This window comes from Selaginella moellendorffii, unplaced genomic scaffold, assembly GCF_000143415.4.
Source record: "Selaginella moellendorffii unplaced genomic scaffold, v1.0 SELMOscaffold_99, whole genome shotgun sequence".
NCBI lineage: Eukaryota > Viridiplantae > Streptophyta > Lycopodiopsida > Selaginellales > Selaginellaceae > Selaginella > Selaginella moellendorffii.
Genome location: NW_003314360.1, coordinates 430,682 through 453,334, shown reverse-complemented (window position 1 = coordinate 453,334; position 22,653 = coordinate 430,682). Strand labels below are relative to the sequence as shown.

At 48.5% G+C, this 22,653-nt stretch overlaps 2 protein-coding genes and 4 pseudogenes across 2 annotated transcripts; 3 read left to right on the top strand and 3 right to left on the bottom strand.

The window, feature by feature from the left end:
- Positions 1 to 7,175: 7,175 nt before the first annotated feature.
- LOC9637153 lies at positions 7,176 to 8,706 on the top strand (annotated as a pseudogene).
- Positions 8,707 to 8,805: 99 nt separating this feature from the next.
- LOC9637613 lies at positions 8,806 to 11,748 on the bottom strand. The gene is made up of 5 exons (XM_024663393.1): positions 9,833 to 11,748; positions 9,637 to 9,769; positions 9,331 to 9,585; positions 9,058 to 9,276; positions 8,806 to 8,999 (listed from the first exon to the last, which is right to left on the bottom strand). The coding sequence occupies exons 1-4, from the start codon at positions 10,061 to 10,063 to the stop codon at positions 9,092 to 9,094; spliced, it is 804 nt and encodes a 267-aa protein (XP_024519161.1). The 5' UTR covers positions 10,064 to 11,748; the 3' UTR covers positions 8,806 to 8,999; positions 9,058 to 9,091.
- Positions 11,749 to 11,789: 41 nt separating this feature from the next.
- LOC9637152 lies at positions 11,790 to 14,208 on the top strand (annotated as a pseudogene).
- A 1,994-nt stretch (positions 14,209 to 16,202) lies between these two features.
- LOC9637612 lies at positions 16,203 to 18,621 on the bottom strand (annotated as a pseudogene).
- A 3-nt stretch (positions 18,622 to 18,624) lies between these two features.
- LOC9637151 lies at positions 18,625 to 21,606 on the top strand. The gene is made up of 5 exons (XM_024663392.1): positions 18,625 to 20,579; positions 20,643 to 20,775; positions 20,827 to 21,081; positions 21,136 to 21,354; positions 21,413 to 21,606. Exons 1-4 carry the CDS (start codon positions 19,230 to 19,232, stop codon positions 21,318 to 21,320), a joined length of 1,923 nt encoding a protein of 640 aa, XP_024519160.1. The 5' UTR covers positions 18,625 to 19,229; the 3' UTR covers positions 21,321 to 21,354; positions 21,413 to 21,606.
- Positions 21,607 to 21,705: 99 nt separating this feature from the next.
- Positions 21,706 to 22,653, bottom strand: part of LOC9637611 — a 1,533-nt pseudogene continuing 585 nt past the window's right edge.

Below are 22,653 nucleotides of genomic sequence, written 5' to 3'. Positions count from 1 at the left end.
TGTGAATGAGACTCTTCCAAGTGGTCGGAGGTGTGGTTAAGTGACTAAAGTAGAATGAAAAATTTAGTCGCTTACAACTTAGTATCGGAGCTATTCCTTGGTCCGACTTTTATTGGTGCTCAAGTATATCACCACTAATATTGGTATTGGAAGGTCCTAGGAGTGAGCCTATCCGTGAGGAATAACAAGTCGGGAAGACATGGCTCTCCACTACAGTTCATGTGTGAACGTGTAGGTGAGGTGGTGGATAGAAAAGGGCCAATAATGGAACGACTTTGGGATCTTGGGAACAGTGCAAAGTTTTCCTCATTGAGTTGAGGATGTGATCCAGATGAGCATTTGACTTAACAAACTGGCTAATGTAGTTGTGGTAAACAACTATAGTTGGGATCACGGGGAAGATAGAGACTCCAAAACAATAAAGGAGTCACAAAATTATCTTTGCATAGTTGAGGCTGGTACTCATGAAATTGAGATCGGAATTGATGACCGTGAGAGGTCAAGTATGGATGAGGACATGAGTCCTTGAAATGGTAGCCGGGGCTACCATTTATAAATGCTGGAACAAACCCAGGGGTGTGCTCAAAGGATGAGTCGATATTCTCATCATGGGGACGGATAGTCCTAAGGGGCAAAAGTAGCCCACAAAGAACGGAAAATAATAAAGTGTTGGAGTAACACTTGCAAGATGGTCCTTATGAGTAGAACATGAATACATGAAGTTGTATTCCAGTGAGCTGGCATCTCAAAAATAGGACCTTAGGGGTCGTTGGTTTACCAAAGTCCAAAAATACTAGATGACTCAAGAAGAGTCAAGGAATGGTTCTAATGGATTGGAAAAAGCATTTGGGCTAAAGTGTATGGTGCCCCACAAAGGACGAGGAGGATCGTAAGGTTTAAGTATGAGAATAGTGGGTATCTCATGAGTGGCAGAATGTGCCATACTAAAGTCATGGGAAAGAGTTTCTCGGAAGAAAACAACTTTAACACAAAGTTGTGCATAAATTCTATGGTGTAGTGTTAATGGATAGTTGGCATAAGAGACCATTGTATTGGTCTTAGTAAAGACCTAAACACAAATAAAAAGTGTCATAGAGGTAAGCTCATGGAGTCGATGGTGTGGAAACACCGAATGTAGCAAGGCATGTTGCCTTGAGGTTAAGTTGGCGAGTTTATGAGAACCCCTTCCAAGGGAATCCCAATGGAAATGGGAATGGAATAGGCTAAGTTAGAAGGCATGTGGTAGAGTGTGGTGACCCGGATAATGATAAAGGTGTGGAAGCACTAGCAATGAGTTGTAAAACATGACAACTATAAGGCAACTAAGCAAGAGGTGCAAGGTAATTGGTTAAATAGGTAGAAGGTAACTACCCAAAACTTCTTAATAGCATAAAGAAGTTAGATATACCTTTATCGGGGATAAATTGTTTATATTGCGAAATAGTGAGTCAATGTCATAAAAAGAAATGCTCATTGTCAAAGAGGCCATCATTGGGACACCTAAACACTCTAGAACATCAAGAGGTGGTGTTTAGTATAGGGCAATAGATAAGGCCCAAGGGACTAAGTCTTTAACGAATGATGGATAAAAAGTGTTATCTAAATGTCCAAGGTTGTGGAGACGGGAAAAGTCCGTCTACCCAAATTGGACAAAGCCAAAAAGGGATTTTGGCAAGGTTAGTGATAGACATACAAATGCCCTTAAATAGCAATGGTAAGCCCAATGTGTGGGATTACAAAGTAAGCAAACCCAAATTGAGGAACCACTCTCTAGGCTGTTAGATAGGTTCATCCTTATGAACACTTGCTAAGGCATGATAAAAAGTGCAAAGCTATCTTCTTAGTCTGGAGGAGAATGACCGAAGGAAATGTATGGGGTCAAAAGGCAAGTAGTAAAAAGATAGAACCAAATTATAGGAATTGACAGGCATGACCAAAGGTTGTTATGTAAGTTAGGGGTGGAGAATCAAGTGGGTGCTCAAGCACGTTGTTACTACCGACCAGGGTGCCATGGAGAGTCTAAAATGTGGAATTATCCATGTTAGACCATATGGTGGGTAGGGAGCTTGCAAAGGAGAAACCTTAGCAAGCTAAGGAACAGAGTTCCTTGAAGGTTCCCGAAGACAATTCTAGGTAGATAAGTACCTAGAAAGCTAAGTGTAAATGGTTCATAGAGTGCGCGAAATTAAAATGGTGCAGCAGAAGCGTGGTCTTGAAGCTGGCTATGAGGCGAAGCTATCAAGGTTGGGGAAGTAGTTCCCGAGTGTTCAAAGAGAGGGCTTTGAACGAAAGTCGATGGTTAAGGACTTTCACACTTATGCATGAACCATGTTACGTTGGCCGAATGACTTGCTAAGCGAGATTGGCAAGTCAAGGGAACAAATCCCCTAGTTGAAGGTGCTAACTTCAAAAAGGGTGGCCCATGGGGCCGAGCATGGAGGAGTCCATGTATGATCACCGACTTGCCAAGCGAGAGGACTTGGCAGTGCGGAGGAACTAAGTTCCTAAGCTGTGACCTATAGCATGTTTTAAATACATGTTGGTGCACTGGTGTCAAAGAACAATTCCCAGCTGGAGGAACACCAAAGGAGCATTATAAGCACATTAAGAATATAAAACAGCGACCAAAGGAAGGAATTCAAGACTATACTAGACGATTCAAATTACATGCAAAGAAATGTAAAGATCTCATCACCGACAAAGGCAAGAGTTTGTCTTATATACAAGGATTATGAGAAGCCTATTGTAACATGATCACATTGGCTAATACACCAGATGAAGAAAGTGTTGATTCACTGTCTCAAGGAATCTTAAAACATAAGCAGTTCACTAAAGGTGAATCTTCTCATGTTAATGATGACTCGGATGATGAAGAGGAAGAAATACTAATCAGGACCAAAAAGAAATAGACACAGGGAAAAGACATTAGACATGTATTGAAGAAGTTAGCTTCAACGGAACTTAAACAAGGAGTCTTTTGTACAAAATTATAAGTTATCTTGCGTCAAAGGTACATCACCTGTCGGACGAATGCTTACTGTCTTCGGCAATTTGCCGAAGTCATTCTCCGTGACTACCACTGCTGCTGAGTAACCAACTCCAGCTTTGCTATGTTCGCATCCTCGCGAGTCAACACTGCCACACCACTTTGCATGGCCGCCACATGGACTCACACCAAGTAAGAGAGCCAGACATAAGTAGAGTTGATGCCGAGCTAGGGTTAGGGTAGACACTAGACGACTACACCCGGCTGATGAGTCCCAAAAAGGATGAAACTGGTCTCGGGTTGTCTCTTGTCCTCTCCCTTGCTCACGAATGAATGAAAATTCATTCCCTTGCCTCCTCTACTTGCTCTCGATCACGCTGTCTTGACAACGACACATAGAGAATGTGGATTGCACAAAGTGGCACTGTGATTTTGCTGGATTGCAGCAGCACGGGGTGTCTTTGACCTAAATGCCTAAATGCACCTAAATCCTAAACCCTAAAGCCTAAACCCTAAATGCGCCTAAACCCTAAACCCTAAACCTAGCTGTCTCCAACCTGTCTTGAGTCAGTGTAGACCCTCACCACTAGGGGCTGTGAGCTGGATCAGGACCTCACACTTCAGGAACAAGCTGGTGAAGATGGAAGTGAAGCTTTGGGCTTGTTCATCAAGTCCAACAAGCATCTATGGGCAAACTTTAGTGTCCAGAGTGGCTGTTCCTTGTTCAACCCTGAGGCCACGGCTGAACAGTCAGTCTCCCTGGAGAGCTCCTGGCTTGATTGTGTCTCTAAGTGAAGGATTGTGAACTCACCTTCTAGTGAGGCCTCCATGTTGATCCTGTAGGACATAAGTGCATCCACACTAGGGCCCTATTCCTCTCTGTTTTTGGTCGTTCTAGGTGGGGCAGACTTGAGTTCTCCTGTCCCATGCCCTAGCTCTGCTGCTGCTGCACGTGCTGCTGCTCTAGTGGTGACTCCTGACCTGACCCTGGTGCACCGCTCCTGCACTTCTATGAGACATCCATCCTTGTGAACCTCCTCAGCTGCAAAAGTGCTTGGGATGATTCCCTGCAAGCCTTCCTGACTTGTGACTGGCCTAAGACTCTCACGAAGTTCTTGCACTCCAGCCAATGACCAAGCAAGTGGGTGAGGGGAGGTAGCTTCGTCCTCTTCTCCACTCTCAGTGGACACTTTGCCTCTAGCATGGCTTACACTTCCAGCTTTTTCCAGGACCTGGCCATCTCCCAACCTAGAAACGTCCACCACTTCTATCCCACGGTTCTTATCCTGTTGGGCTGCTGCTTTGCGTGGCTCACTTGCTGCCTTGCACAGCAGTGTTCTGGCCATAGATACAGAGGGCCCTTTCCCATCCTGGCTTGCTGCCGTGCATGTTCCAGACCCCCGACCTTGTAACAGTCCTTTTCGTGGGAGCCGAATGCTGAGGCCCCTACCTCACACTCCACAACCATGGGAGCTTAGATTGATGGGCGTGGATGCTGTGACTCCCTTGCAGCTGTTCTCCATGCTATTGACATGAGAGTGAGTACACAGCAAAAGCAAAAATAGGGGAACGAAGCTTCCCTGGATCTCACGGCAGATGCCCCCGTTGACGGTAGCAAGTGTGGGGAAATTGCACGCTCTCCTCTAAGCACTCTTCTACCTCTGGCTGTGCCTCCGATCACAGCAGCCATGGTACTGGGCGCCTTCCACCACTGCCTCCCCAAAAATAGTCCAACATTAGGGTTTTTTTTTTTAATTCCGGCGCAATCCGGCAAGATCACGGCACCACTTTGTGCAATCCTCATTCTCCGTGTGCCGTTGTTGAGACAGCATGATCAAGAGCAAGTAGAGGAGGCAAGGGAATGAATTTTCATTCATTCGTGAGCGAGGGAGAGGACAAGAGACAACCCAAAACAAGTTTCATCCTTTTTGGGACTCATCAGCCGGGTGTAGTCGTCTAGCGTTTACCTTAACCCTAGCTCGGTGTCGACTCTACTTATATTCTGGCTCTCTTACTTGGTGCGAGTCCGTGTGGCGGCCATGTGAGGTGGTGTGGCAGCATTAGCTCGCGAAGGTGCGAACGTAGCAAGTTGGAGTGCATTACTCAGCAGCAGTGGTAGTCACGGAGAATGACTTCGGCGGATTGCCGAAGACAGTAAGCGTTCGTCCGGCAGGTGATGTACCTTTGACACAAGATAACTTTTAAACGCGGCATGATATGATGCATGCATTACGTCCACAATGCTTGTGTCATTTGTACATACCTGGAGACGAAAAACGTTGCAGGGAATATTCTGTCGTTGACCGTTGATCCCTAAACCCTAAACCCGGTCAACAAAAGACTGTCAGGGAATATTCAGGAACATTCCATTCTGACCGTTGACGTTTCGTTGACCGTGCGTTGACTCGAACGTGACTGGTACGTACCCAAGGTCCCTTTGCCTGCAACGTGACGTTGACATGTTGACATCACGTCGATGGCACCATTATAAGATTCACAAAGTTTCCAAGGTGTGGTGTTCATCGTAAGGAGATGAGACCAACGTAGTCACCCTTGGAGAGAGGTGCAAAATCAAATGGTGTAGGCCTTGTTGACTCGGTCAACCATCTGACTGTCAGGGAATATTCGGAAATATTCCGGTTTTGACAGTAGACTGAGCGTTGACCGGTCGTTGACCGGTGGGGAACGGCCTGAGGTGACTGGGACATACCTAGAGTCCATCGGCCAGACACTGAAGGTCAGCGGTTACACGGAAAAGGATGCAAATGTATCCTTCTGTCTCTTGCAAAGCGCAATAGAAGACGTGACTAAGCTTGCAAAGCGAGTTTAGCCCTGACCAGGAACGAATGGGGTTCGGGAGACATCTCCAGCACGTGATCACTCAAGGGAGTGCATCTGCGGGAGCTTCATCCATCACCTGTTTAGGGTTTAGGATGTCCCCCAAACCTTGAAATGTGTAGGGCAGCTTAAAGGCGAGGGGGGCCTGTTGACAAACGCCACTAGTGCAGCACAAACGTGCGAGGAGAGCTTGATGTCACTGGTCGTGGGAAATGCAGGAGAAGCAGTTTGGAGGAATGACATTGAGTATCCCCAGGCACGGAGGCAGTGGTAGAACCACGTGCGCATTGCATAGAATCCATCGGCCGTGCTCTCGCAGAGGAGGTATCTCCGGAGCTCACTGCGGATGAATGCCACTTTCTAGTGCCATGGGTGAACCAACGGCCAGGGGAGGTACTGGTAGGCATTGAGGGGCTTCTGGAACATGGACGAGTCAAGGCAGCCTGTTTCTTCAAGGTGAGGGCCTTTGAAGAAATGGATATTGAGGAAATCCAACTCCTCGAGCGAGATCACCGGGATGATCTTGATCAAGGGACATAACGTGCCATATCCTCGGAGCCATCGATTGAGGCTTGCTTGTGTACCTGTCCAAGTGCTCACTCCATAATCTATGTACCTCCGTAGATGGAAGGGCGATTTGTTGGTTGTGTCGAGGCACTTGTCGAGTCTGTGGGGACTGTTGAGTGTGGCATCATGGACACTGGCTGCTGCTGTCAGTGGGACATGGTGGGCCTGAATCGGACAGACCGCAGAGCAGAGCCAAGCACAAAGGTGACGGTGGCTGCTGCGCTGGGCCAGGTCCTGGAGAGCATTAAGGCAAGAGGGCTCGCTGCTCTGTTCCAGTGGCAGGGGCTGGCCTGGGTGGCGATTGCATAGGATTTCTCCCTCCTCCATAGCCACAAGAAACAAAAAATCCAAGTGCTGGGACTTAGAATTTTTTGCGCTCAGTGTTTGAGCGTTGTGGGCCGCTAGATCAAGAGGATCTGACGGTGGAGGATAAGCAGGAGCTTCCCATAGCTACCAGAGCGGAGAGTTAGCCCTGAAAGGAGGGGGCTTTTCAACAAGCCCGAATCTTCCGCGTCCTCAAAGCTCCGGTCTGGTCCAGCGCTCAGCGCCTCGGAGCAGGCTTTCTGGACACCGACCCAAGGGCAGATGGGCGCTTGCAGAAGGAGTGAGGGCGCGGCCTCGCACGGCGCCTAATCCCGGTGGAAACCCTGAGACCCAGAACTGGACGAGGGGCGAGGAGAGAAGACTAGGTCTACTTCTGAGAGGACTAGGTCTACTGCCGAGGGATCCCAAAGCCCATTCAGGAGCCCCCAGCCGTTGCCGCGCCATCGCCGACTCCATCGCCATGTCGGGAGCGAGGCAAACCCCTGTTGCTGTTCAGCTGGAACCTCCCCTGCGCCTTACCGCCGCAGATCTGGCTCCCCCGAACGCGCTGCCCCCGGATGCCGCCTTACCTGTCATGCTAGGGTTGTATTACCCATTACATGTTTGTTTGTGACATGAGTTGTTGTTTATATATGGAGTAAAGGCTAGAGTTTAATTGAGCAGTTGCGGCCTTCATGATTCAGTGCTTTCTCTAGCAACAAAAATCCGGGAAACAATCTCACTTGATGTTTACAACTGTGTTGTGAATAGATGTCATAAACGTCAACTGAGAATGTCTCCATGGCATTTGTCGCTGGATAAAGCAATGAACGAAAGTTCACAACTTCTCAATTAGATTCTAATAAACATGTAGTTCTGTTATAAAGACATTTTGAAATGGAAAGTATTTTTCGCTTATTATTAAGAGTAAAGTTATTGTTAATCATAATTAGTAAATGATGAGTAATTGGTAATTAATATTAGACAGCTAATTATAATTATTAAAATATGAGACTACTAATCGTCTCACTTTTACAAGAATAGCCTTCAATTTCCTGCACATGAGAGGGCTGAGACTTATTTAAACCCCCCCACCCAGAGGGATAGCATTGTAAACTGAAGATCCTCTGCACTGCCTCTGCGAGGCTCAAAAGCAAAGCATGAAGTCTTATCTCTAATTGTCTTTCGTTTCCAATCTCTGGATTTTGTAGCAGGGGCCTAGATTGAGCAGAATGGGCATGGTTGCGCTAGGTTTTGGGGCGTCTTGTTCATCGACAGGTGAGCTGTGGAGCTCGGTGAGTACAGCGAGGGGTGCAGCCGGCGGGGGAGGCCCCGGATTCGGAAGAAGGAGGAGACTGTGGAGAAGGTGAAGCAGCAGCTGGAGGATTGCTACCTGGTTGCAGGGGTTCAGTACAAGAACCTGACGGTGCAGCAGATGCAGAACCTGCGTCGGAGCCTGCCGGAGAAGACGAAGCTGATGGTGGCCAAGAACACACTGGTGGGTAAGGCGATTGAAGGCACCAAGTGGGAGGCTCTCAAGCCTTGTCTCAAAGGGATGAACGTGTGGCTGTTTGTGCACACGGAGGAGATCCCGGTGGCGCTCAAGCCTTACAGAGCGTTTCAGAAGGAGCTGAAGCTGGAGGACAGTGACTTCACGGGGGCTGTGTTTGAGGGGAAGTTTTACGCACCGTTCAACCAGCTGGAGACGATGCCGAGCCGGGCGGACGTGTATTGGAAGCTGCTGGGGGCTCTCAAGGCGCCGTCGGCTAGAGTGGTGGGGGTGCTTCAGGCTCCGGCCACGAATCTGCTGCTCACCGCTCAAGGCGTATGTTGCGAAGCTGGAGGAGGAGAGTCGCTCTTGACTGTTTTGCATGGAGCAGGAACGACATTGTAGTTTTTCAACCTTGCTCTGTATCTTAACAGTATTGACAGTGTTCACACACCGATTCGAACCCGGGGTAAAGTGATCATATAATTAAATAATAATACATACAAAAATTCAACAGTCAAAAGGGAAACTTTGTTACATCCGTGGAATCAAATGAAAGTACTGCTTGTAAATAATCAAACAGAAGAGAAGGAAACGTTTTAAGAGAGACAGGCTAAATATATGAGGTAGTCTCTGAATATATGGATTTACTATATATAACTATACATGAATTTAAAATAACTGAAATAATAATAATTATGACTTTTTAAACTAAATTTCTTAAATAAACTTAAATATGGATTGTTGTGCGCTCAACGTCGTCAACACATTATCTATGCCGTTTCCCTTACTGTCACCGATAGAGAATCCAGTCACCTACCAAAGGAAAACCAGAATCGTAAGACTCGCTTTGTATCAAAGTCTTGAATCGCACCTGGAAAGCCTCCTTTACCACTAAATACTGGTGATCACATCTTTCTCGGACGCTTTTCGGTATGCCTTACAGCTGCAATCTGCTCGATCATACCAAAATTGGAGCCGATAATAACACTCGAGGCGTATATATCCATCGGATTAGACTTTTGATATGAGAGAGCTGATGAATTGTCCTTGTCCGAGAAAAATACGTATCCAAAGTTCGTTCGAGCATACTCTACAAAAAACAAAAATTAAAAATAAACGAAAAACGTATAACGTATGGACTTACTTTCATCGCCAGGCTGCTCATTGTTCTTGATAGCAATCAGTCTTCGGACGTCACTCTTAAGATTTCGAACGACTTCCGACCAATCCGCAATGGCTGGCTTAAGAGGGTCTCCAGAGCACTTGCTTTGGATGTACAAAAGAAAAGGCTCCAAATCCATGTCTTTTACTTCCTTGAGTATCAGGAAGGTATCAGCCCCGCTGTTCCGAGGTCCACAGATGGCCCAAGTCCCTGACCTTTGAACCTCCTTTTTTGAGCCTGGACTACTGTGTTTGATCCGAAACCAAAAAACTAAAAACAAGAACATACCTGGACTCAGTTGCTTGATTGAAACTGGAAAAGTGGGGAACCTGAACTTTCGGTTCTTCAGATTGTCAGGGATGTACCAATCGCAAGGCAACACATCCGCCAGCATGAAGGTGTCTGAACCCCCCGATAGTAACTGCAAATAACAACATGTTAGTAACCGAGACTATGAAAGACTATGAACGTAGAATTCACATACCTTATGAATGTAGATGCTGAAGATCAGAGACAACAAATCGTTGTCTTCCTTCTGCTTCCAATCATCCGTTGACATTGTTGTCAAATCAAAAGTTGTAGAGCCAAAAAGGTCCTCCCGCTGGAGTGTTAGCTTATGCAGTAACACAGGTGAAAACTCCACCAGAGCCTTTTCTTCGTCAAGATTGGGAACGTCCACCACAGCCATACTCCACAACTCTCCAGAGCTTCCCATGTCAAAACATTCTCTCTTGGAAAGGCCTGCAGCAGAACCGGTTCCTTCCTTGAGACATGCTCACGAAGCATCGATGCTTGAATTGCTCGTAAGAGATAAGGAAATCTCTCATCCCCGGCAAAGCCATTGTAATACTCGAATCTTGTGCATAGGCTCCACACACGATCCAGAATCCGCCTTACTTTGTCTCTCAGGAAGGGCTCCTGAATTCTCAGCGCAAGGTTGTCAATGTCAAGGGCCATGTCTGGGTCATCTGAAGCCAAAGCCTGAACCATGAAGGTAATCAACCTCGGATTCCCTCCGCTCAGCTTGCACAACAGCCGCATGCCATCATTTAAAGCGTGAAGTTCTTCACGGTTTGAAGTCCTCAGCACCTTGTTAAAGACTTGCAACACCAGCTTCTCCCGATCGCTGCTGCTGAGAGGGTTGACAGGAATATAAATCACTTTAGATGATCCAGTGTCACCGCTCTCTCTCAAAGATGCCGCTGTGAAAAGGTTGGTCGCTCCGAGCATAGTGACAAACGTTTTGCCACCCGCGTTCCTGTGCTTCCAAACTATGAACTCCCGAAACAGTTTCTGAACAAGGACGTTGTTCCTCCCAATCTCATCAAAGAAGAACGACAGGTAAATGTTTTGGTCTCCGAGCTCGCAGACTTCTCGCAACAAAGCTATCACGTCATCAAACAGGAGGAACTTCTTCAAATCAGGTGCTTCGGCATCAACAACAGCGACAAGCTCTTGGTAAGGAAAGCGCGTCCAAGTCCCAGTATCTTTTCTGATGTTATCTTGGCCATCTGCTCTAGAAACAGCTGCATGCAAAGTCCTCAGGGCCAAAACCTGAGCATCACCCAGCCCGGCCTCGCCATGAAAAGTTGAAATAAAATCATGGTACATGAGCACGTCGAGATGTTCAACGGTGCTCATCATGGCCTCCCACGGTCGCACCTCATCGGTTGATGTATCGAAAATCGAGGCAAGTTCTTGAATCCTTAGCCCTGGATCACTCCGTTGCCTTCTCATCTCAATGAGTATTTGTGGGAGTGCCTTGCCAAGGGATGTTTTTCCCGCACCCGGGAATCCAACCACACCCATTATATGGTGGAGGCGCCTAAACATCCCAGTCTGTGTGTTGACTGCTCATGAATTGCTTGTACAACAGCCAGTTACCCCTGAGCAAAGCATACACAGTATTCTCTCGTCCAACAATGGGAAACTGCTGCCCGATGTCCTTCAGAGACAAGCCAGTTGGCAAAGAAGATAATGAATCCCTTTCAAGGCATTTTCTGTACGTGCGGGCATGCTTAAGACGAGGTCCAAAGAGCTCCTTCAGCTTGGCAATCCGATCACGGGCGTTTGACCAAACAACTCCACTAGAGGGAATGAGCTGCTGACGGAGCTGCTTCTCCTTCTCACGGAGCTGCTTCTTCTCATCACGGAGCTGCTTCTTCTCATCCATCCAGTGCTTCTGAAGCTCACCCTGCGTGGAATCCACCTTCTGCTCAACCTGCTCAATCGCTTGTTGCACGGCCCTGATCTCCGATTCCACTTCCTCAATCTGCTGCTGAATCGATCGCTCAGGCCCATCCGCCCTTTGCCGCTTCCCAGCCCTGATATCTGATTCCAATTCCTCCCCATCCGCCCTTGGCCGCTTCCCATGAGACTGCTCTCGCACCATGGCGGAACCCTAACCTAGGTACTCTCTTTTTTAGGGTTCTAGCCGTAGAATGGAAGACTGGAGTAGGTTCACGTAGAAAAGAACTAATGTTGACTCGGCAGTGAGTATATGGCAGGACAGCTTCAGGCTTATGGCCATCTCGGACTCTCCTCAGAGAGATCTTTGGCTGATCAACACGTAAGTTCAGTATCAAAAGGAAGAATCTTAAGCTGGATCAATTGTTGCTGCTGTTTTATTCGCAGGTGTACTGTGAAAGCTCCGACAATGGAAACACTGATACGTAAAGGCAAAGCGGCCTCTATTCCCTTGGTGGATAGCTGGATGCGTTCTTCAGGGTTTAAAAGATCTCAAAGCCGTCAGCGTCATCGGAGTGCAGCAAATACAGCGGGGGAGACTTTGAAAGGCCACGAGGCCTAGCTGCTTCGACGGGATGCTTTACCGTCTCTTGATTTGCCAAAAGTTTATAATCTCTTTTGCTGTTGTGTTTTCAGGTTCGTAAGAACAAGTTTGTCGAGATCATTCCTATCAACGTTGGCTGCTTGGGTGCTTGCACATACTGCAAGACGAAGCATGCTCGCGGGCATCTTGGCAGCTACACAGTAGACGCACTAGTAAGGACCTTCGCCAGTTTCTTTTCTCTGTTACTGAGCTTTATCTACAGGTGCAAAGATTGAAAACCGTGGTGTCTGAAGGTGTGAAGGAGATATGGCGACACTGGAGCTTACGGTTATGGTTATCTGTTTCAAGCTAGCATTTTTTATTTACTTTTTTCTTTCTTTGCACTACAGGACGAGATATTGGAGCAAATATACCAGCGCTTCTACGTGCTTTAGTTGCCGCGCTTCCTCATAGACAGAAGTACAATGCTCCGAATCTACATCTTACAGCATCTGGAGGAAATGGCTGTCACCCCTGCGTGTATTCGTTCCTTCATGTTCTGGTTCAATCTGGAAGGGACTCGGTGTTGGAGGTACTGATGTTCTGGGTGATTGTTTTGTCTCTGTAAGCCGTTTTCTGTGTTCTTCAGGGCATGAAGAGGGAGTACACGTTTTCCGAGTTTAGAAAAATTGTGGATACTCTCACAAGACTAGTCCCGGAGATTCATATCGCTACAGATATTATCTGTGGATTTCCAGGTACACTCGCATGCATGAAAAAGATTGTATCTTATTGAGCTTTTATCCTTGTCAGGAGAAACATCAGAGGATTTTGACAGGATCATGGAACTAATACGAGAGTACACGTTCCCACAGGTCCACATATCACAGTTTTACCCTCGACCAGGTAGGTAATCTCTGTACATGCTACTGAATGGTTCTCTCTGTCACTAGTGTTTATCCTGTCAATATCCTTAGACAGGAACACCGGCGGCTCTAATGAAACGGGTTCCAACGCTCGAAGTGAAGAAACGAAGCCGTTCCTTGACAAGTCTGTTCGAATCGTTCACTCCTTACGCAGGAATGGAGGTGAAACGTACCGAGTCTGGGTCACCAACACTGCTGCTGATGGAATTCATCTGGTATTCTTTCTTTTGTTCTACGTCTCTGCAGGTTGGCCTGTGTACAAGTTCTACTTCCAGCTGTACCGGGCCTTCTTGGAAGCAAGTTAATGTGAAGATTACGTCTGTCGGAAGATGGTCTGTGACTGGCGAGTGGCGAACCAGATTCCACTCCTGGAGACGATGCTGAGAAAGTCGGACGCGAGCAGCGGTAAGGAATGCGATCCTCGGGGAGTTCCTGAGAAAGAGATCCCGAGTCCAGGCATCACATTTTCGTTTGTTGAAATTCACCAGGATCAGAAGCGGCCGGCTCTGTGGTCACTCTTGTGGCTTTCTTTACACACTCCAGAAGAAAACAAGCTCAAGGACGAGTCTGTGCAACGCTCGCACAAACTCGACTGGGCACAACTGGGAGCTCCAACCAGAGTCCAATCTCCGCTATCCCAGACGAGGTGTCTTTACGTCAATGACGGCGAGAGACTTATCTTCATCAAGACAAGTTTGCAAGCACTGGTACGCTCTGTGTTCATCAGACTGTCTGTGGGAGAAATTCGTCGGCTCAAGTCAAGCCAACTTACCAAGGTACGTGCCTCCTGACTATACTATTTTCTGGAAATTTTGTTTTCCTTGCTTAAACGTTGAATTTTGCAGATGGCTGGTGCATAAGCACAGCACGCTACTGTCGTCTCGAAGCACTCGCGTTTTATATTTCACGAACAGATACACGTTTCTGATTCAAGCCTTGGATGCATGGTGGGAACACGGGATTTACAGCTCCTCTAAGCTGTGTCCTCTTATATGAGAGCTTATGCTGCGCGACTGGTGCGTATTCTATGAAGTGCTAAGCTCCGCTTTTGCGAATCATGCAGATTTCCTATCTGCCTCACTTCTGCCAAAGCTTCACGGCAGATTGAATCTGTACGACCTGGAAGGTGTGTGTTTGAATGACGGAGTCACTGGGATGAAAATCTGGAAGGTGCTGCGTGACCTCTGACAGCGTTATATCTCATGGGTGAAAGTTTGCCTTCACTGCTCGGACCTGAATTATGCAGTCCGACTCGAGAGAGTCCGGTAAGTGGCATTCCCGCTGGCTGTTGGATCCTCCACCGTTGGATCGTACAGATCTAACAGCTCAAACGCTCAGCCTTTGAGTTGCCAGAAATTTCTAAGTCCTAGCACTTGGTTTTTGGCAATGGAGAGGAAGCTACGTGAGCATGGCAGCTACGCCTTGAGCACGCCACGGCCCAGGTCACCACAGCCAGCTGCTCCAGCAGCAGCAGCAGCAGCCGCCGACGCAGGCAGCGCCAGCCACTGCAACAGCCCGCGGCCTGCCAACACCAGCAGCTGCTGCAGCTGCTGCTCCAGCCGGCCAGCCAGCCGTGCCACGGCCGGCCTCCAGCGACTGCCACAGCGAGCACTTGGGCCAGCACTCGCCGCCCAAAGCGCCTGCCCTGTGGCGGACTCTTAGTGGCAATGAGCATCTCCAGGCAGGGATTTTTTGTGGCACTGTGGCAGCGAGGTGCAGCACACAGGGGCCAATGCAAATGCATGGCTTGGAGACTTGCTGTGCCAGACGAGAGAGGGGCAGCATGGCTGGTTTCTCTGAATCCAGAACCATGCTTGGAGTTGTCCTGGCTTGCCGTTGGCTTGATGTTGTGGTGTGGTCAAGACAGAATGCCCTGTCATGACTGCTCCTTGCATCTTTCTCCTCCATAGCCTAGGCTTGGGCCATGTGGACCGTTGGATCGGGAGATTTGACGGTGGAGAGGATGCTGGAGAAGCAGAGGCGGGCATTTGCAATTGCGGTTGCAATTGTGTCTCCCACGGCAGATTCTGGTGGATCACAGCAGCTTTGTGGTGATGTCTGGGTGGTGTGGGTGCTCTCAACAGCAGGGAGCAATCCCCATAGCATTTTTGGAGATCCCTTGGTGGTGCTGAGGCAGCAACCAAGGGGGGCCAAAAAGCCTTTGTGGGGCATTTGCTGTGCCAGACTTGAGTTAGGGGAGTTGGGCCGCACTAGACGCCAGAAAAGCTGTTGTGTGGAGAGGCCGAGCTAGCTCCCAGACTCTTAGTGGCGGTTAGCAGCTCCAGGCAGGGATTTCTGTGGCGTCCTGGCTGTGAGGTGCAGCGCACACAGGGACCTACGGAAATGCCCGGCCTGGGGACTTGCTGTGCCAGACCCGTGTGCAGGGAGTAAGGGGCATCATGGCTGGCTTCTCCTGTCCCAAAGTCACGTATGGAGTTGTCTTGGTTTGCTGTTGGCACCAGGCGGTGCGGGGGGGCGCTAGGCAGGGCGCAGCGGCTCTGGGCGGCGTGTGGCGGCCCTGAAAGGCGTGTGGCGGTGCTTGGTGCTGCTGGGCAGCACGTAGCGTCGTGCGGTGGTGCCTGGCGCAGCTGGCCACTGCTGGGCAGCGCTGGTGGTGCTGCTGGGCAGCGGCTGGCCGGGACGCAGTGCTAACGGGCTGGGCCACGACGAGCCACAGGGCAGGCGCTTTGGGCGGCGAGTGCTGGCCCAAGTGCTCGCTGTGGCAGTCGCTGGAGGCCGGCCGTGGCACGGCTGGCTGGCCGGCTGGAGCAGCAGCTGCAGCAGCTGCTGGTGTTGGCAGGCCGCGGGCTGTTGCAGTGGCTGGCGCTGCCTGCGTCGGCGGCTGCTGCTGCTGCTGCTGGAGCAGCTGGCTGTGGTGACCTGGGCCGTGGCGTGCTCAAGGCGTAGCTGCCATGCTCACGTAGCTTCCTCTCCATTGCCAAAAACCAAGTGCTAGGACTTAGAAATTTCTGGCAACTCAAAGGCTGAGCGTTTGAGCTGTTAGATCTGTACGATCCAACGGTGGAGGATCCAACAGCCAGCGGGAATGCCACTTACCGGACTCTCTCGAGTCGGACTGCATAATTCAGGTCCGAGCAGTGAAGGCAAACTTTCACCCATGAGATATAACGCTGTCAGAGGTCACGCAGCACCTTCCAGATTTTCATCCCAGTGACTCCGTCATTCAAACACACACCTTCCAGGTCGTACAGATTCAATCTGCCGTGAAGCTTTGGCAGAAGTGAGGCAGATAGGAAATCTGCATGATTCGCAAAAGCGGAGCTTAGCACTTCATAGAATACGCACCAGTCGCGCAGCATAAGCTCTCATATAAGAGGACACAGCTTAGAGGAGCTGTAAATCCCGTGTTCCCACCATGCATCCAAGGCTTGAATCAGAAACGTGTATCTGTTCGTGAAATATAAAACGCGAGTGCTTCGAGACGACAGTAGCGTGCTGTGCTTATGCACCAGCCATCTGCAAAATTCAACGTTTAAGCAAGGAAAACAAAATTTCCAGAAAATAGTATAGTCAGGAGGCACGTACCTTGGTAAGTTGGCTTGACTTGAGCCGACGAATTTCTCCCACAGACAGTCTGATGAACACAGAGCGTACCAGTGCTTGCAAACTTGTCTTGATGAAGATAAGTCTCTCGCCGTCATTGACGTAAAGACACCTCGTCTGGGATAGCGGAGATTGGACTCTGGTTGGAGCTCCCAGTTGTGCCCAGTCGAGTTTGTGCGAGCGTTGCACAGACTCGTCCTTGAGCTTGTTTTCTTCTGGAGTGTGTAAAGAAAGCCACAAGAGTGACCACAGAGCCGGCCGCTTCTGATCCTGGTGAATTTCAACAAACGAAAATGTGATGCCTGGACTCGGGATCTCTTTCTCAGGAACTCCCCGAGGATCGCATTCCTTACCGCTGCTCGCGTCCGACTTTCTCAGCATCGTCTCCAGGAGTGGAATCTGGTTCGCCACTCGCCAGTCACAGACCATCTTCCGACAGACGTAATCTTCACATTAACTTGCTTCCAAGAAGGCCCGGTACAGCTGGAAGTAGAACTTGTACACAGGCCAACCTGCAGAGACGTAGAACAAAAGAAAGAATACCAGATGAATTCCATCAGCAGCAGTGTTGGTGACCCAGACTCGGTACGTTTCACCTCCATTCCTGCGTAAGGAGTGAACGATTCGAACAGACTTGTCAAGGAACGGCTTCGTTTCTTCACTTCGAGCGTTGGAACCCGTTTCATTAGAGCCGCCGGTGTTCCTGTCTAAGGATATTGACAGGATAAACACTAGTGACAGAGAGAACCATTCAGTAGCATGTACAGAGATTACCTACCTGGTCGAGGGTAAAACTGTGATATGTGGACCTGTGGGAACGTGTACTCTCGTATTAGTTCCATGATCCTGTCAAAATCCTCTGATGTTTCTCCTGACAAGGATAAAAGCTCAATAAGATACAATCTTTTTCATGCATGCGAGTGTACCTGGAAATCCACAGATAATATCTGTAGCGATATGAATCTCCGGGACTAGTCTTGTGAGAGTATCCACAATTTTTCTAAACTCGGAAAACGTGTACTCCCTCTTCATGCCCTGAAGAACACAGAAAACGGCTTACAGAGACAAAACAATCACCCAGAACATCAGTACCTCCAACACCGAGTCCCTTCCAGATTGAACCAGAACATGAAGGAACGAATACACGCAGGGGTGACAGCCATTTCCTCCAGATGCTGTAAGATGTAGATTCGGAGCATTGTACTTCTGTCTATGAGGAAGCGCGGCAACTAAAGCACGTAGAAGCGCTGGTATATTTGCTCCAATATCTCGTCCTGTAGTGCAAAGAAAGAAAAAAGTAAATAAAAAATGCTAGCTTGAAACAGATAACCATAACCGTAAGCTCCAGTGTCGCCATATCTCCTTCACACCTTCAGACACCACGGTTTTCAATCTTTGCACCTGTAGATAAAGCTCAGTAACAGAGAAAAGAAACTGGCGAAGGTCCTTACTAGTGCGTCTACTGTGTAGCTGCCAAGATGCCCGCGAGCATGCTTCGTCTTGCAGTATGTGCAAGCACCCAAGCAGCCAACGTTGATAGGAATGATCTCGACAAACTTGTTCTTACGAACCTGAAAACACAACAGCAAAAGAGATTATAAACTTTTGGCAAATCAAGAGACGGTAAAGCATCCCGTCGAAGCAGCTAGGCCTCGTGGCCTTTCAAAGTCTCCCCCGCTGTATTTGCTGCACTCCGATGACGCTGACGGCTTTGAGATCTTTTAAACCCTGAAGAACGCATCCAGCTATCCACCAAGGGAATAGAGGCCGCTTTGCCTTTACGTATCAGTGTTTCCATTGTCGGAGCTTTCACAGTACACCTGCGAATAAAACAGCAGCAACAATTGATCCAGCTTAAGATTCTTCCTTTTGATACTGAACTTACGTGTTGATCAGCCAAAGATCTCTCTGAGGAGAGTCCGAGATGGCCATAAGCCTGAAGCTGTCCTGCCATATACTCACTGCCGAGTCAACATTAGTTCTTTTCTACGTGAACCTACTCCAGTCTTCCATTCTACGGCTAGAACCCTAAAAAAGAGAGTACCTAGGTTAGGGTTCCGCCATGGTGCGAGAGCAGTCTCATGGGAAGCGGCCAAGGGCGGATGGGGAGGAATTGGAATCAGATATCAGGGCTGGGAAGCGGCAAAGGGCGGATGGGCCTGAGCGATCGATTCAGCAGCAGATTGAGGAAGTGGAATCGGAGATCAGGGCCGTGCAACAAGCGATTGAGCAGGTTGAGCAGAAGGTGGATTCCACGCAGGGTGAGCTTCAGAAGCACTGGATGGATGAGAAGAAGCAGCTCCGTGATGAGAAGAAGCAGCTCCGTGAGAAGGAGAAGCAGCTCCGTCAGCAGCTCATTCCCTCTAGTGGAGTTGTTTGGTCAAACGCCCGTGATCGGATTGCCAAGCTGAAGGAGCTCTTTGGACCTCGTCTTAAGCATGCCCGCACGTACAGAAAATGCCTTGAAAGGGATTCATTATCTTCTTTGCCAACTGGCTTGTCTCTGAAGGACATCGGGCAGCAGTTTCCCATTGTTGGACGAGAGAATACTGTGTATGCTTTGCTCAGGGGTAACTGGCTGTTGTACAAGCAATTCATGAGCAGTCAACACACAGACTGGGATGTTTAGGCGCCTCCACCATATAATGGGTGTGGTTGGATTCCCGGGTGCGGGAAAAACATCCCTTGGCAAGGCACTCCCACAAATACTCATTGAGATGAGAAGGCAACGGAGTGATCCAGGGCTAAGGATTCAAGAACTTGCCTCGATTTTCGATACATCAACCGATGAGGTGCGACCGTGGGAGGCCATGATGAGCACCGTTGAACATCTCGACGTGCTCATGTACCATGATTTTATTTCAACTTTTCATGGCGAGGCCGGGCTGGGTGATGCTCAGGTTTTGGCCCTGAGGACTTTGCATGCAGCTGTTTCTAGAGCAGATGGCCAAGATAACATCAGAAAAGATACTGGGACTTGGACGCGCTTTCCTTACCAAGAGCTTGTCGCTGTTGTTGATGCCGAAGCACCTGATTTGAAGAAGTTCCTCCTGTTTGATGACGTGATAGCTTTGTTGCGAGAAGTCTGCGAGCTCGGAGACCAAAACATTTACCTGTCGTTCTTCTTTGATGAGATTGGGAGGAACAACGTCCTTGTTCAGAAACTGTTTCGGGAGTTCATAGTTTGGAAGCACAGGAACGCGGGTGGCAAAACGTTTGTCACTATGCTCGGAGCGACCAACCTTTTCACAGCGGCATCTTTGAGAGAGAGCGGTGACACTGGATCATCTAAAGTGATTTATATTCCTGTCAACCCTCTCAGCAGCAGCGATCGGGAGAAGCTGGTGTTGCAAGTCTTTAACAAGGTGCTGAGGACTTCAAACCGTGAAGAACTTCACGCTTTAAATGATGGCATGCGGCTGTTGTGCAAGCTGAGCGGAGGGAATCCGAGGTTGATTACCTTCATGGTTCAGGCTTTGGCTTCAGATGACCCAGACATGGCCCTTGACATTGACAACCTTGCGCTGAGAATTCAGGAGCCCTTCCTGAGAGACAAAGTAAGGCGGATTCTGGATCGTGTGTGGAGCCTATGCACAAGATTCGAGTATTACAATGGCTTTGCCGGGGATGAGAGATTTCCTTATCTCTTACGAGCAATTCAAGCATCGATGCTTCGTGAGCATGTCTCAAGGAAGGAACCGGTTCTGCTGCAGGCCTTTCCAAGAGAGAATGTTTTGACATGGGAAGCTCTGGAGAGTTGTGGAGTAGTGGCTGTGGTGGACGTTCCCAATCTTGACGAAGAAAAGGCTCTGGTGGAGTTTTCACCTGTGTTACTGCATAAGCTAACACTCCAGCGGGAGGACCTTTTTGGCTCTACAACTTTTGATTTGACAACAATGTCAACGGATGATTGGAAGCAGAAGGAAGACAACGATTTGTTGTCTCTGATCTTCAGCATCTACATTCATAAGGTATGTGAATTCTACGTTCATAGTCTTTCATAGTCTCGGTTACTAACATGTTGTTATTTGCAGTTACTATCGGGGGGTTCAGACACCTTCATGCTGGCGGATGTGTTGCCTTGCGATTGGTACATCCCTGACAATCTGAAGAACCGAAAGTTCAGGTTCCCCACTTTTCCAGTTTCAATCAAGCAACTGAGTCCAGGTATGTTCTTGTTTTTAGTTTTTTGGTTTCGGATCAAACACAGTAGTCCAGGCTCAAAAAAGGAGGTTCAAAGGTCAGGGACTTGGGCCATCTGTGGACCTCGGAACAGCGGGGCTGATACCTTCCTGATACTCAAGGAAGTAAAAGACATGGATTTGGAGCCTTTTCTTTTGTACATCCAAAGCAAGTGCTCTGGAGACCCTCTTAAGCCAGCCATTGCGGATTGGTCGGAAGTCGTTCGAAATCTTAAGAGTGACGTCCGAAGACTGATTGCTATCAAGAACAATGAGCAGCCTGGCGATGAAAGTAAGTCCATACGTTATACGTTTTTCGTTTATTTTTAATTTTTGTCTTCTGTAGAGTATGCTCGAACGAACTTTGGATACGTATTTTTCTCGGACAAGGACAATTCATCAGCTCTCTCATATCAAAAGTCTAATCCGATGGATATATACGCCTCGAGTGTTATTATCGGCTCCAATTTTGGTATGATCGAGCAGATTGCAGCTGTAAGGCATACCGAAAAGCGTCCGAGAAAGATGTGATCACCAGTATTTAGTGGTAAAGGAGGCTTTCCAGGTGCGATTCAAGACTTTGATACAAAGCGAGTCTTACGATTCTGGTTTTCCTTTGGTAGGTGACTGGATTCTCTATCGGTGACAGTAAGGGAAACGGCATAGATAATGTGTTGACGACGTTGAGCGCACAACAATCCATATTTAAGTTTATTTAAGAAATTTAGTTTAAAAAGTCATAATTATTATTATTTCAGTTATTTTAAATTCATGTATAGTTATATATAGTAAATCCATATATTCAGAGACTACCTCATATATTTAGCCTGTCTCTCTTAAAACGTTTCCTTCTCTTCTGTTTGATTATTTACAAGCAGTACTTTCATTTGATTCCACGGATGTAACAAAGTTTCCCTTTTGACTGTTGAATTTTTGTATGTATTATTATTTAATTATATGATCACTTTACCCCGGGTTCGAATCGGTGTGTGAACACTGTCAATACTGTTAAGATACAGAGCAAGGTTGAAAAACTACAATGTCGTTCCTGCTCCATGCAAAACAGTCAAGAGCGACTCTCCTCCTCCAGCTTCGCAACATACGCCTTGAGCGGTGAGCAGCAGATTCGTGGCCGGAGCCTGAAGCACCCCCACCACTCTAGCCGACGGCGCCTTGAGAGCCCCCAGCAGCTTCCAATACACGTCCGCCCGGCTCGGCATCGTCTCCAGCTGGTTGAACGGTGCGTAAAACTTCCCCTCAAACACAGCCCCCGTGAAGTCACTGTCCTCCAGCTTCAGCTCCTTCTGAAACGCTCTGTAAGGCTTGAGCGCCACCGGGATCTCCTCCGTGTGCACAAACAGCCACACGTTCATCCCTTTGAGACAAGGCTTGAGAGCCTCCCACTTGGTGCCTTCAATCGCCTTACCCACCAGTGTGTTCTTGGCCACCATCAGCTTCGTCTTCTCCGGCAGGCTCCGACGCAGGTTCTGCATCTGCTGCACCGTCAGGTTCTTGTACTGAACCCCTGCAACCAGGTAGCAATCCTCCAGCTGCTGCTTCACCTTCTCCACAGTCTCCTCCTTCTTCCGAATCCGGGGCCTCCCCCGCCGGCTGCACCCCTCGCTGTACTCACCGAGCTCCACAGCTCACCTGTCGATGAACAAGACGCCCCAAAACCTAGCGCAACCATGCCCATTCTGCTCAATCTAGGCCCCTGCTACAAAATCCAGAGATTGGAAACGAAAGACAATTAGAGATAAGACTTCATGCTTTGCTTTTGAGCCTCGCAGAGGCAGTGCAGAGGATCTTCAGTTTACAATGCTATCCCTCTGGGTGGGGGGGTTTAAATAAGTCTCAGCCCTCT

Coding starts and splice junctions, on each gene's coding strand:
- LOC9637613 (XM_024663393.1), bottom strand. CDS start 10,063: ATGGGAAGCTCTGGAGAGTTGTGGAGTATGGCTGTGGTGGACGTTCCC. Junction 9,586..9,636: donor AATCAAGCAACTGAGTCCAG/GTATGTTCTTGT, acceptor ACAGTAGTCCAG/GCTCAAAAAAGGAGGTTCAA. Junction 9,277..9,330: donor TGAGCAGCCTGGCGATGAAA/GTAAGTCCATAC, acceptor TGTTTTTTGTAG/AGTATGCTCGAACGAACTTT.
- LOC9637151 (XM_024663392.1), top strand. CDS start 19,230: ATGTTTAGGCGCCTCCACCATATAATGGGTGTGGTTGGATTCCCGGGT. Junction 20,580..20,642: donor TCAGCATCTACATTCATAAG/GTATGTGAATTC, acceptor TGTTATTTGCAG/TTACTATCGGGGGGTTCAGA. Junction 20,776..20,826: donor AATCAAGCAACTGAGTCCAG/GTATGTTCTTGT, acceptor ACAGTAGTCCAG/GCTCAAAAAAGGAGGTTCAA.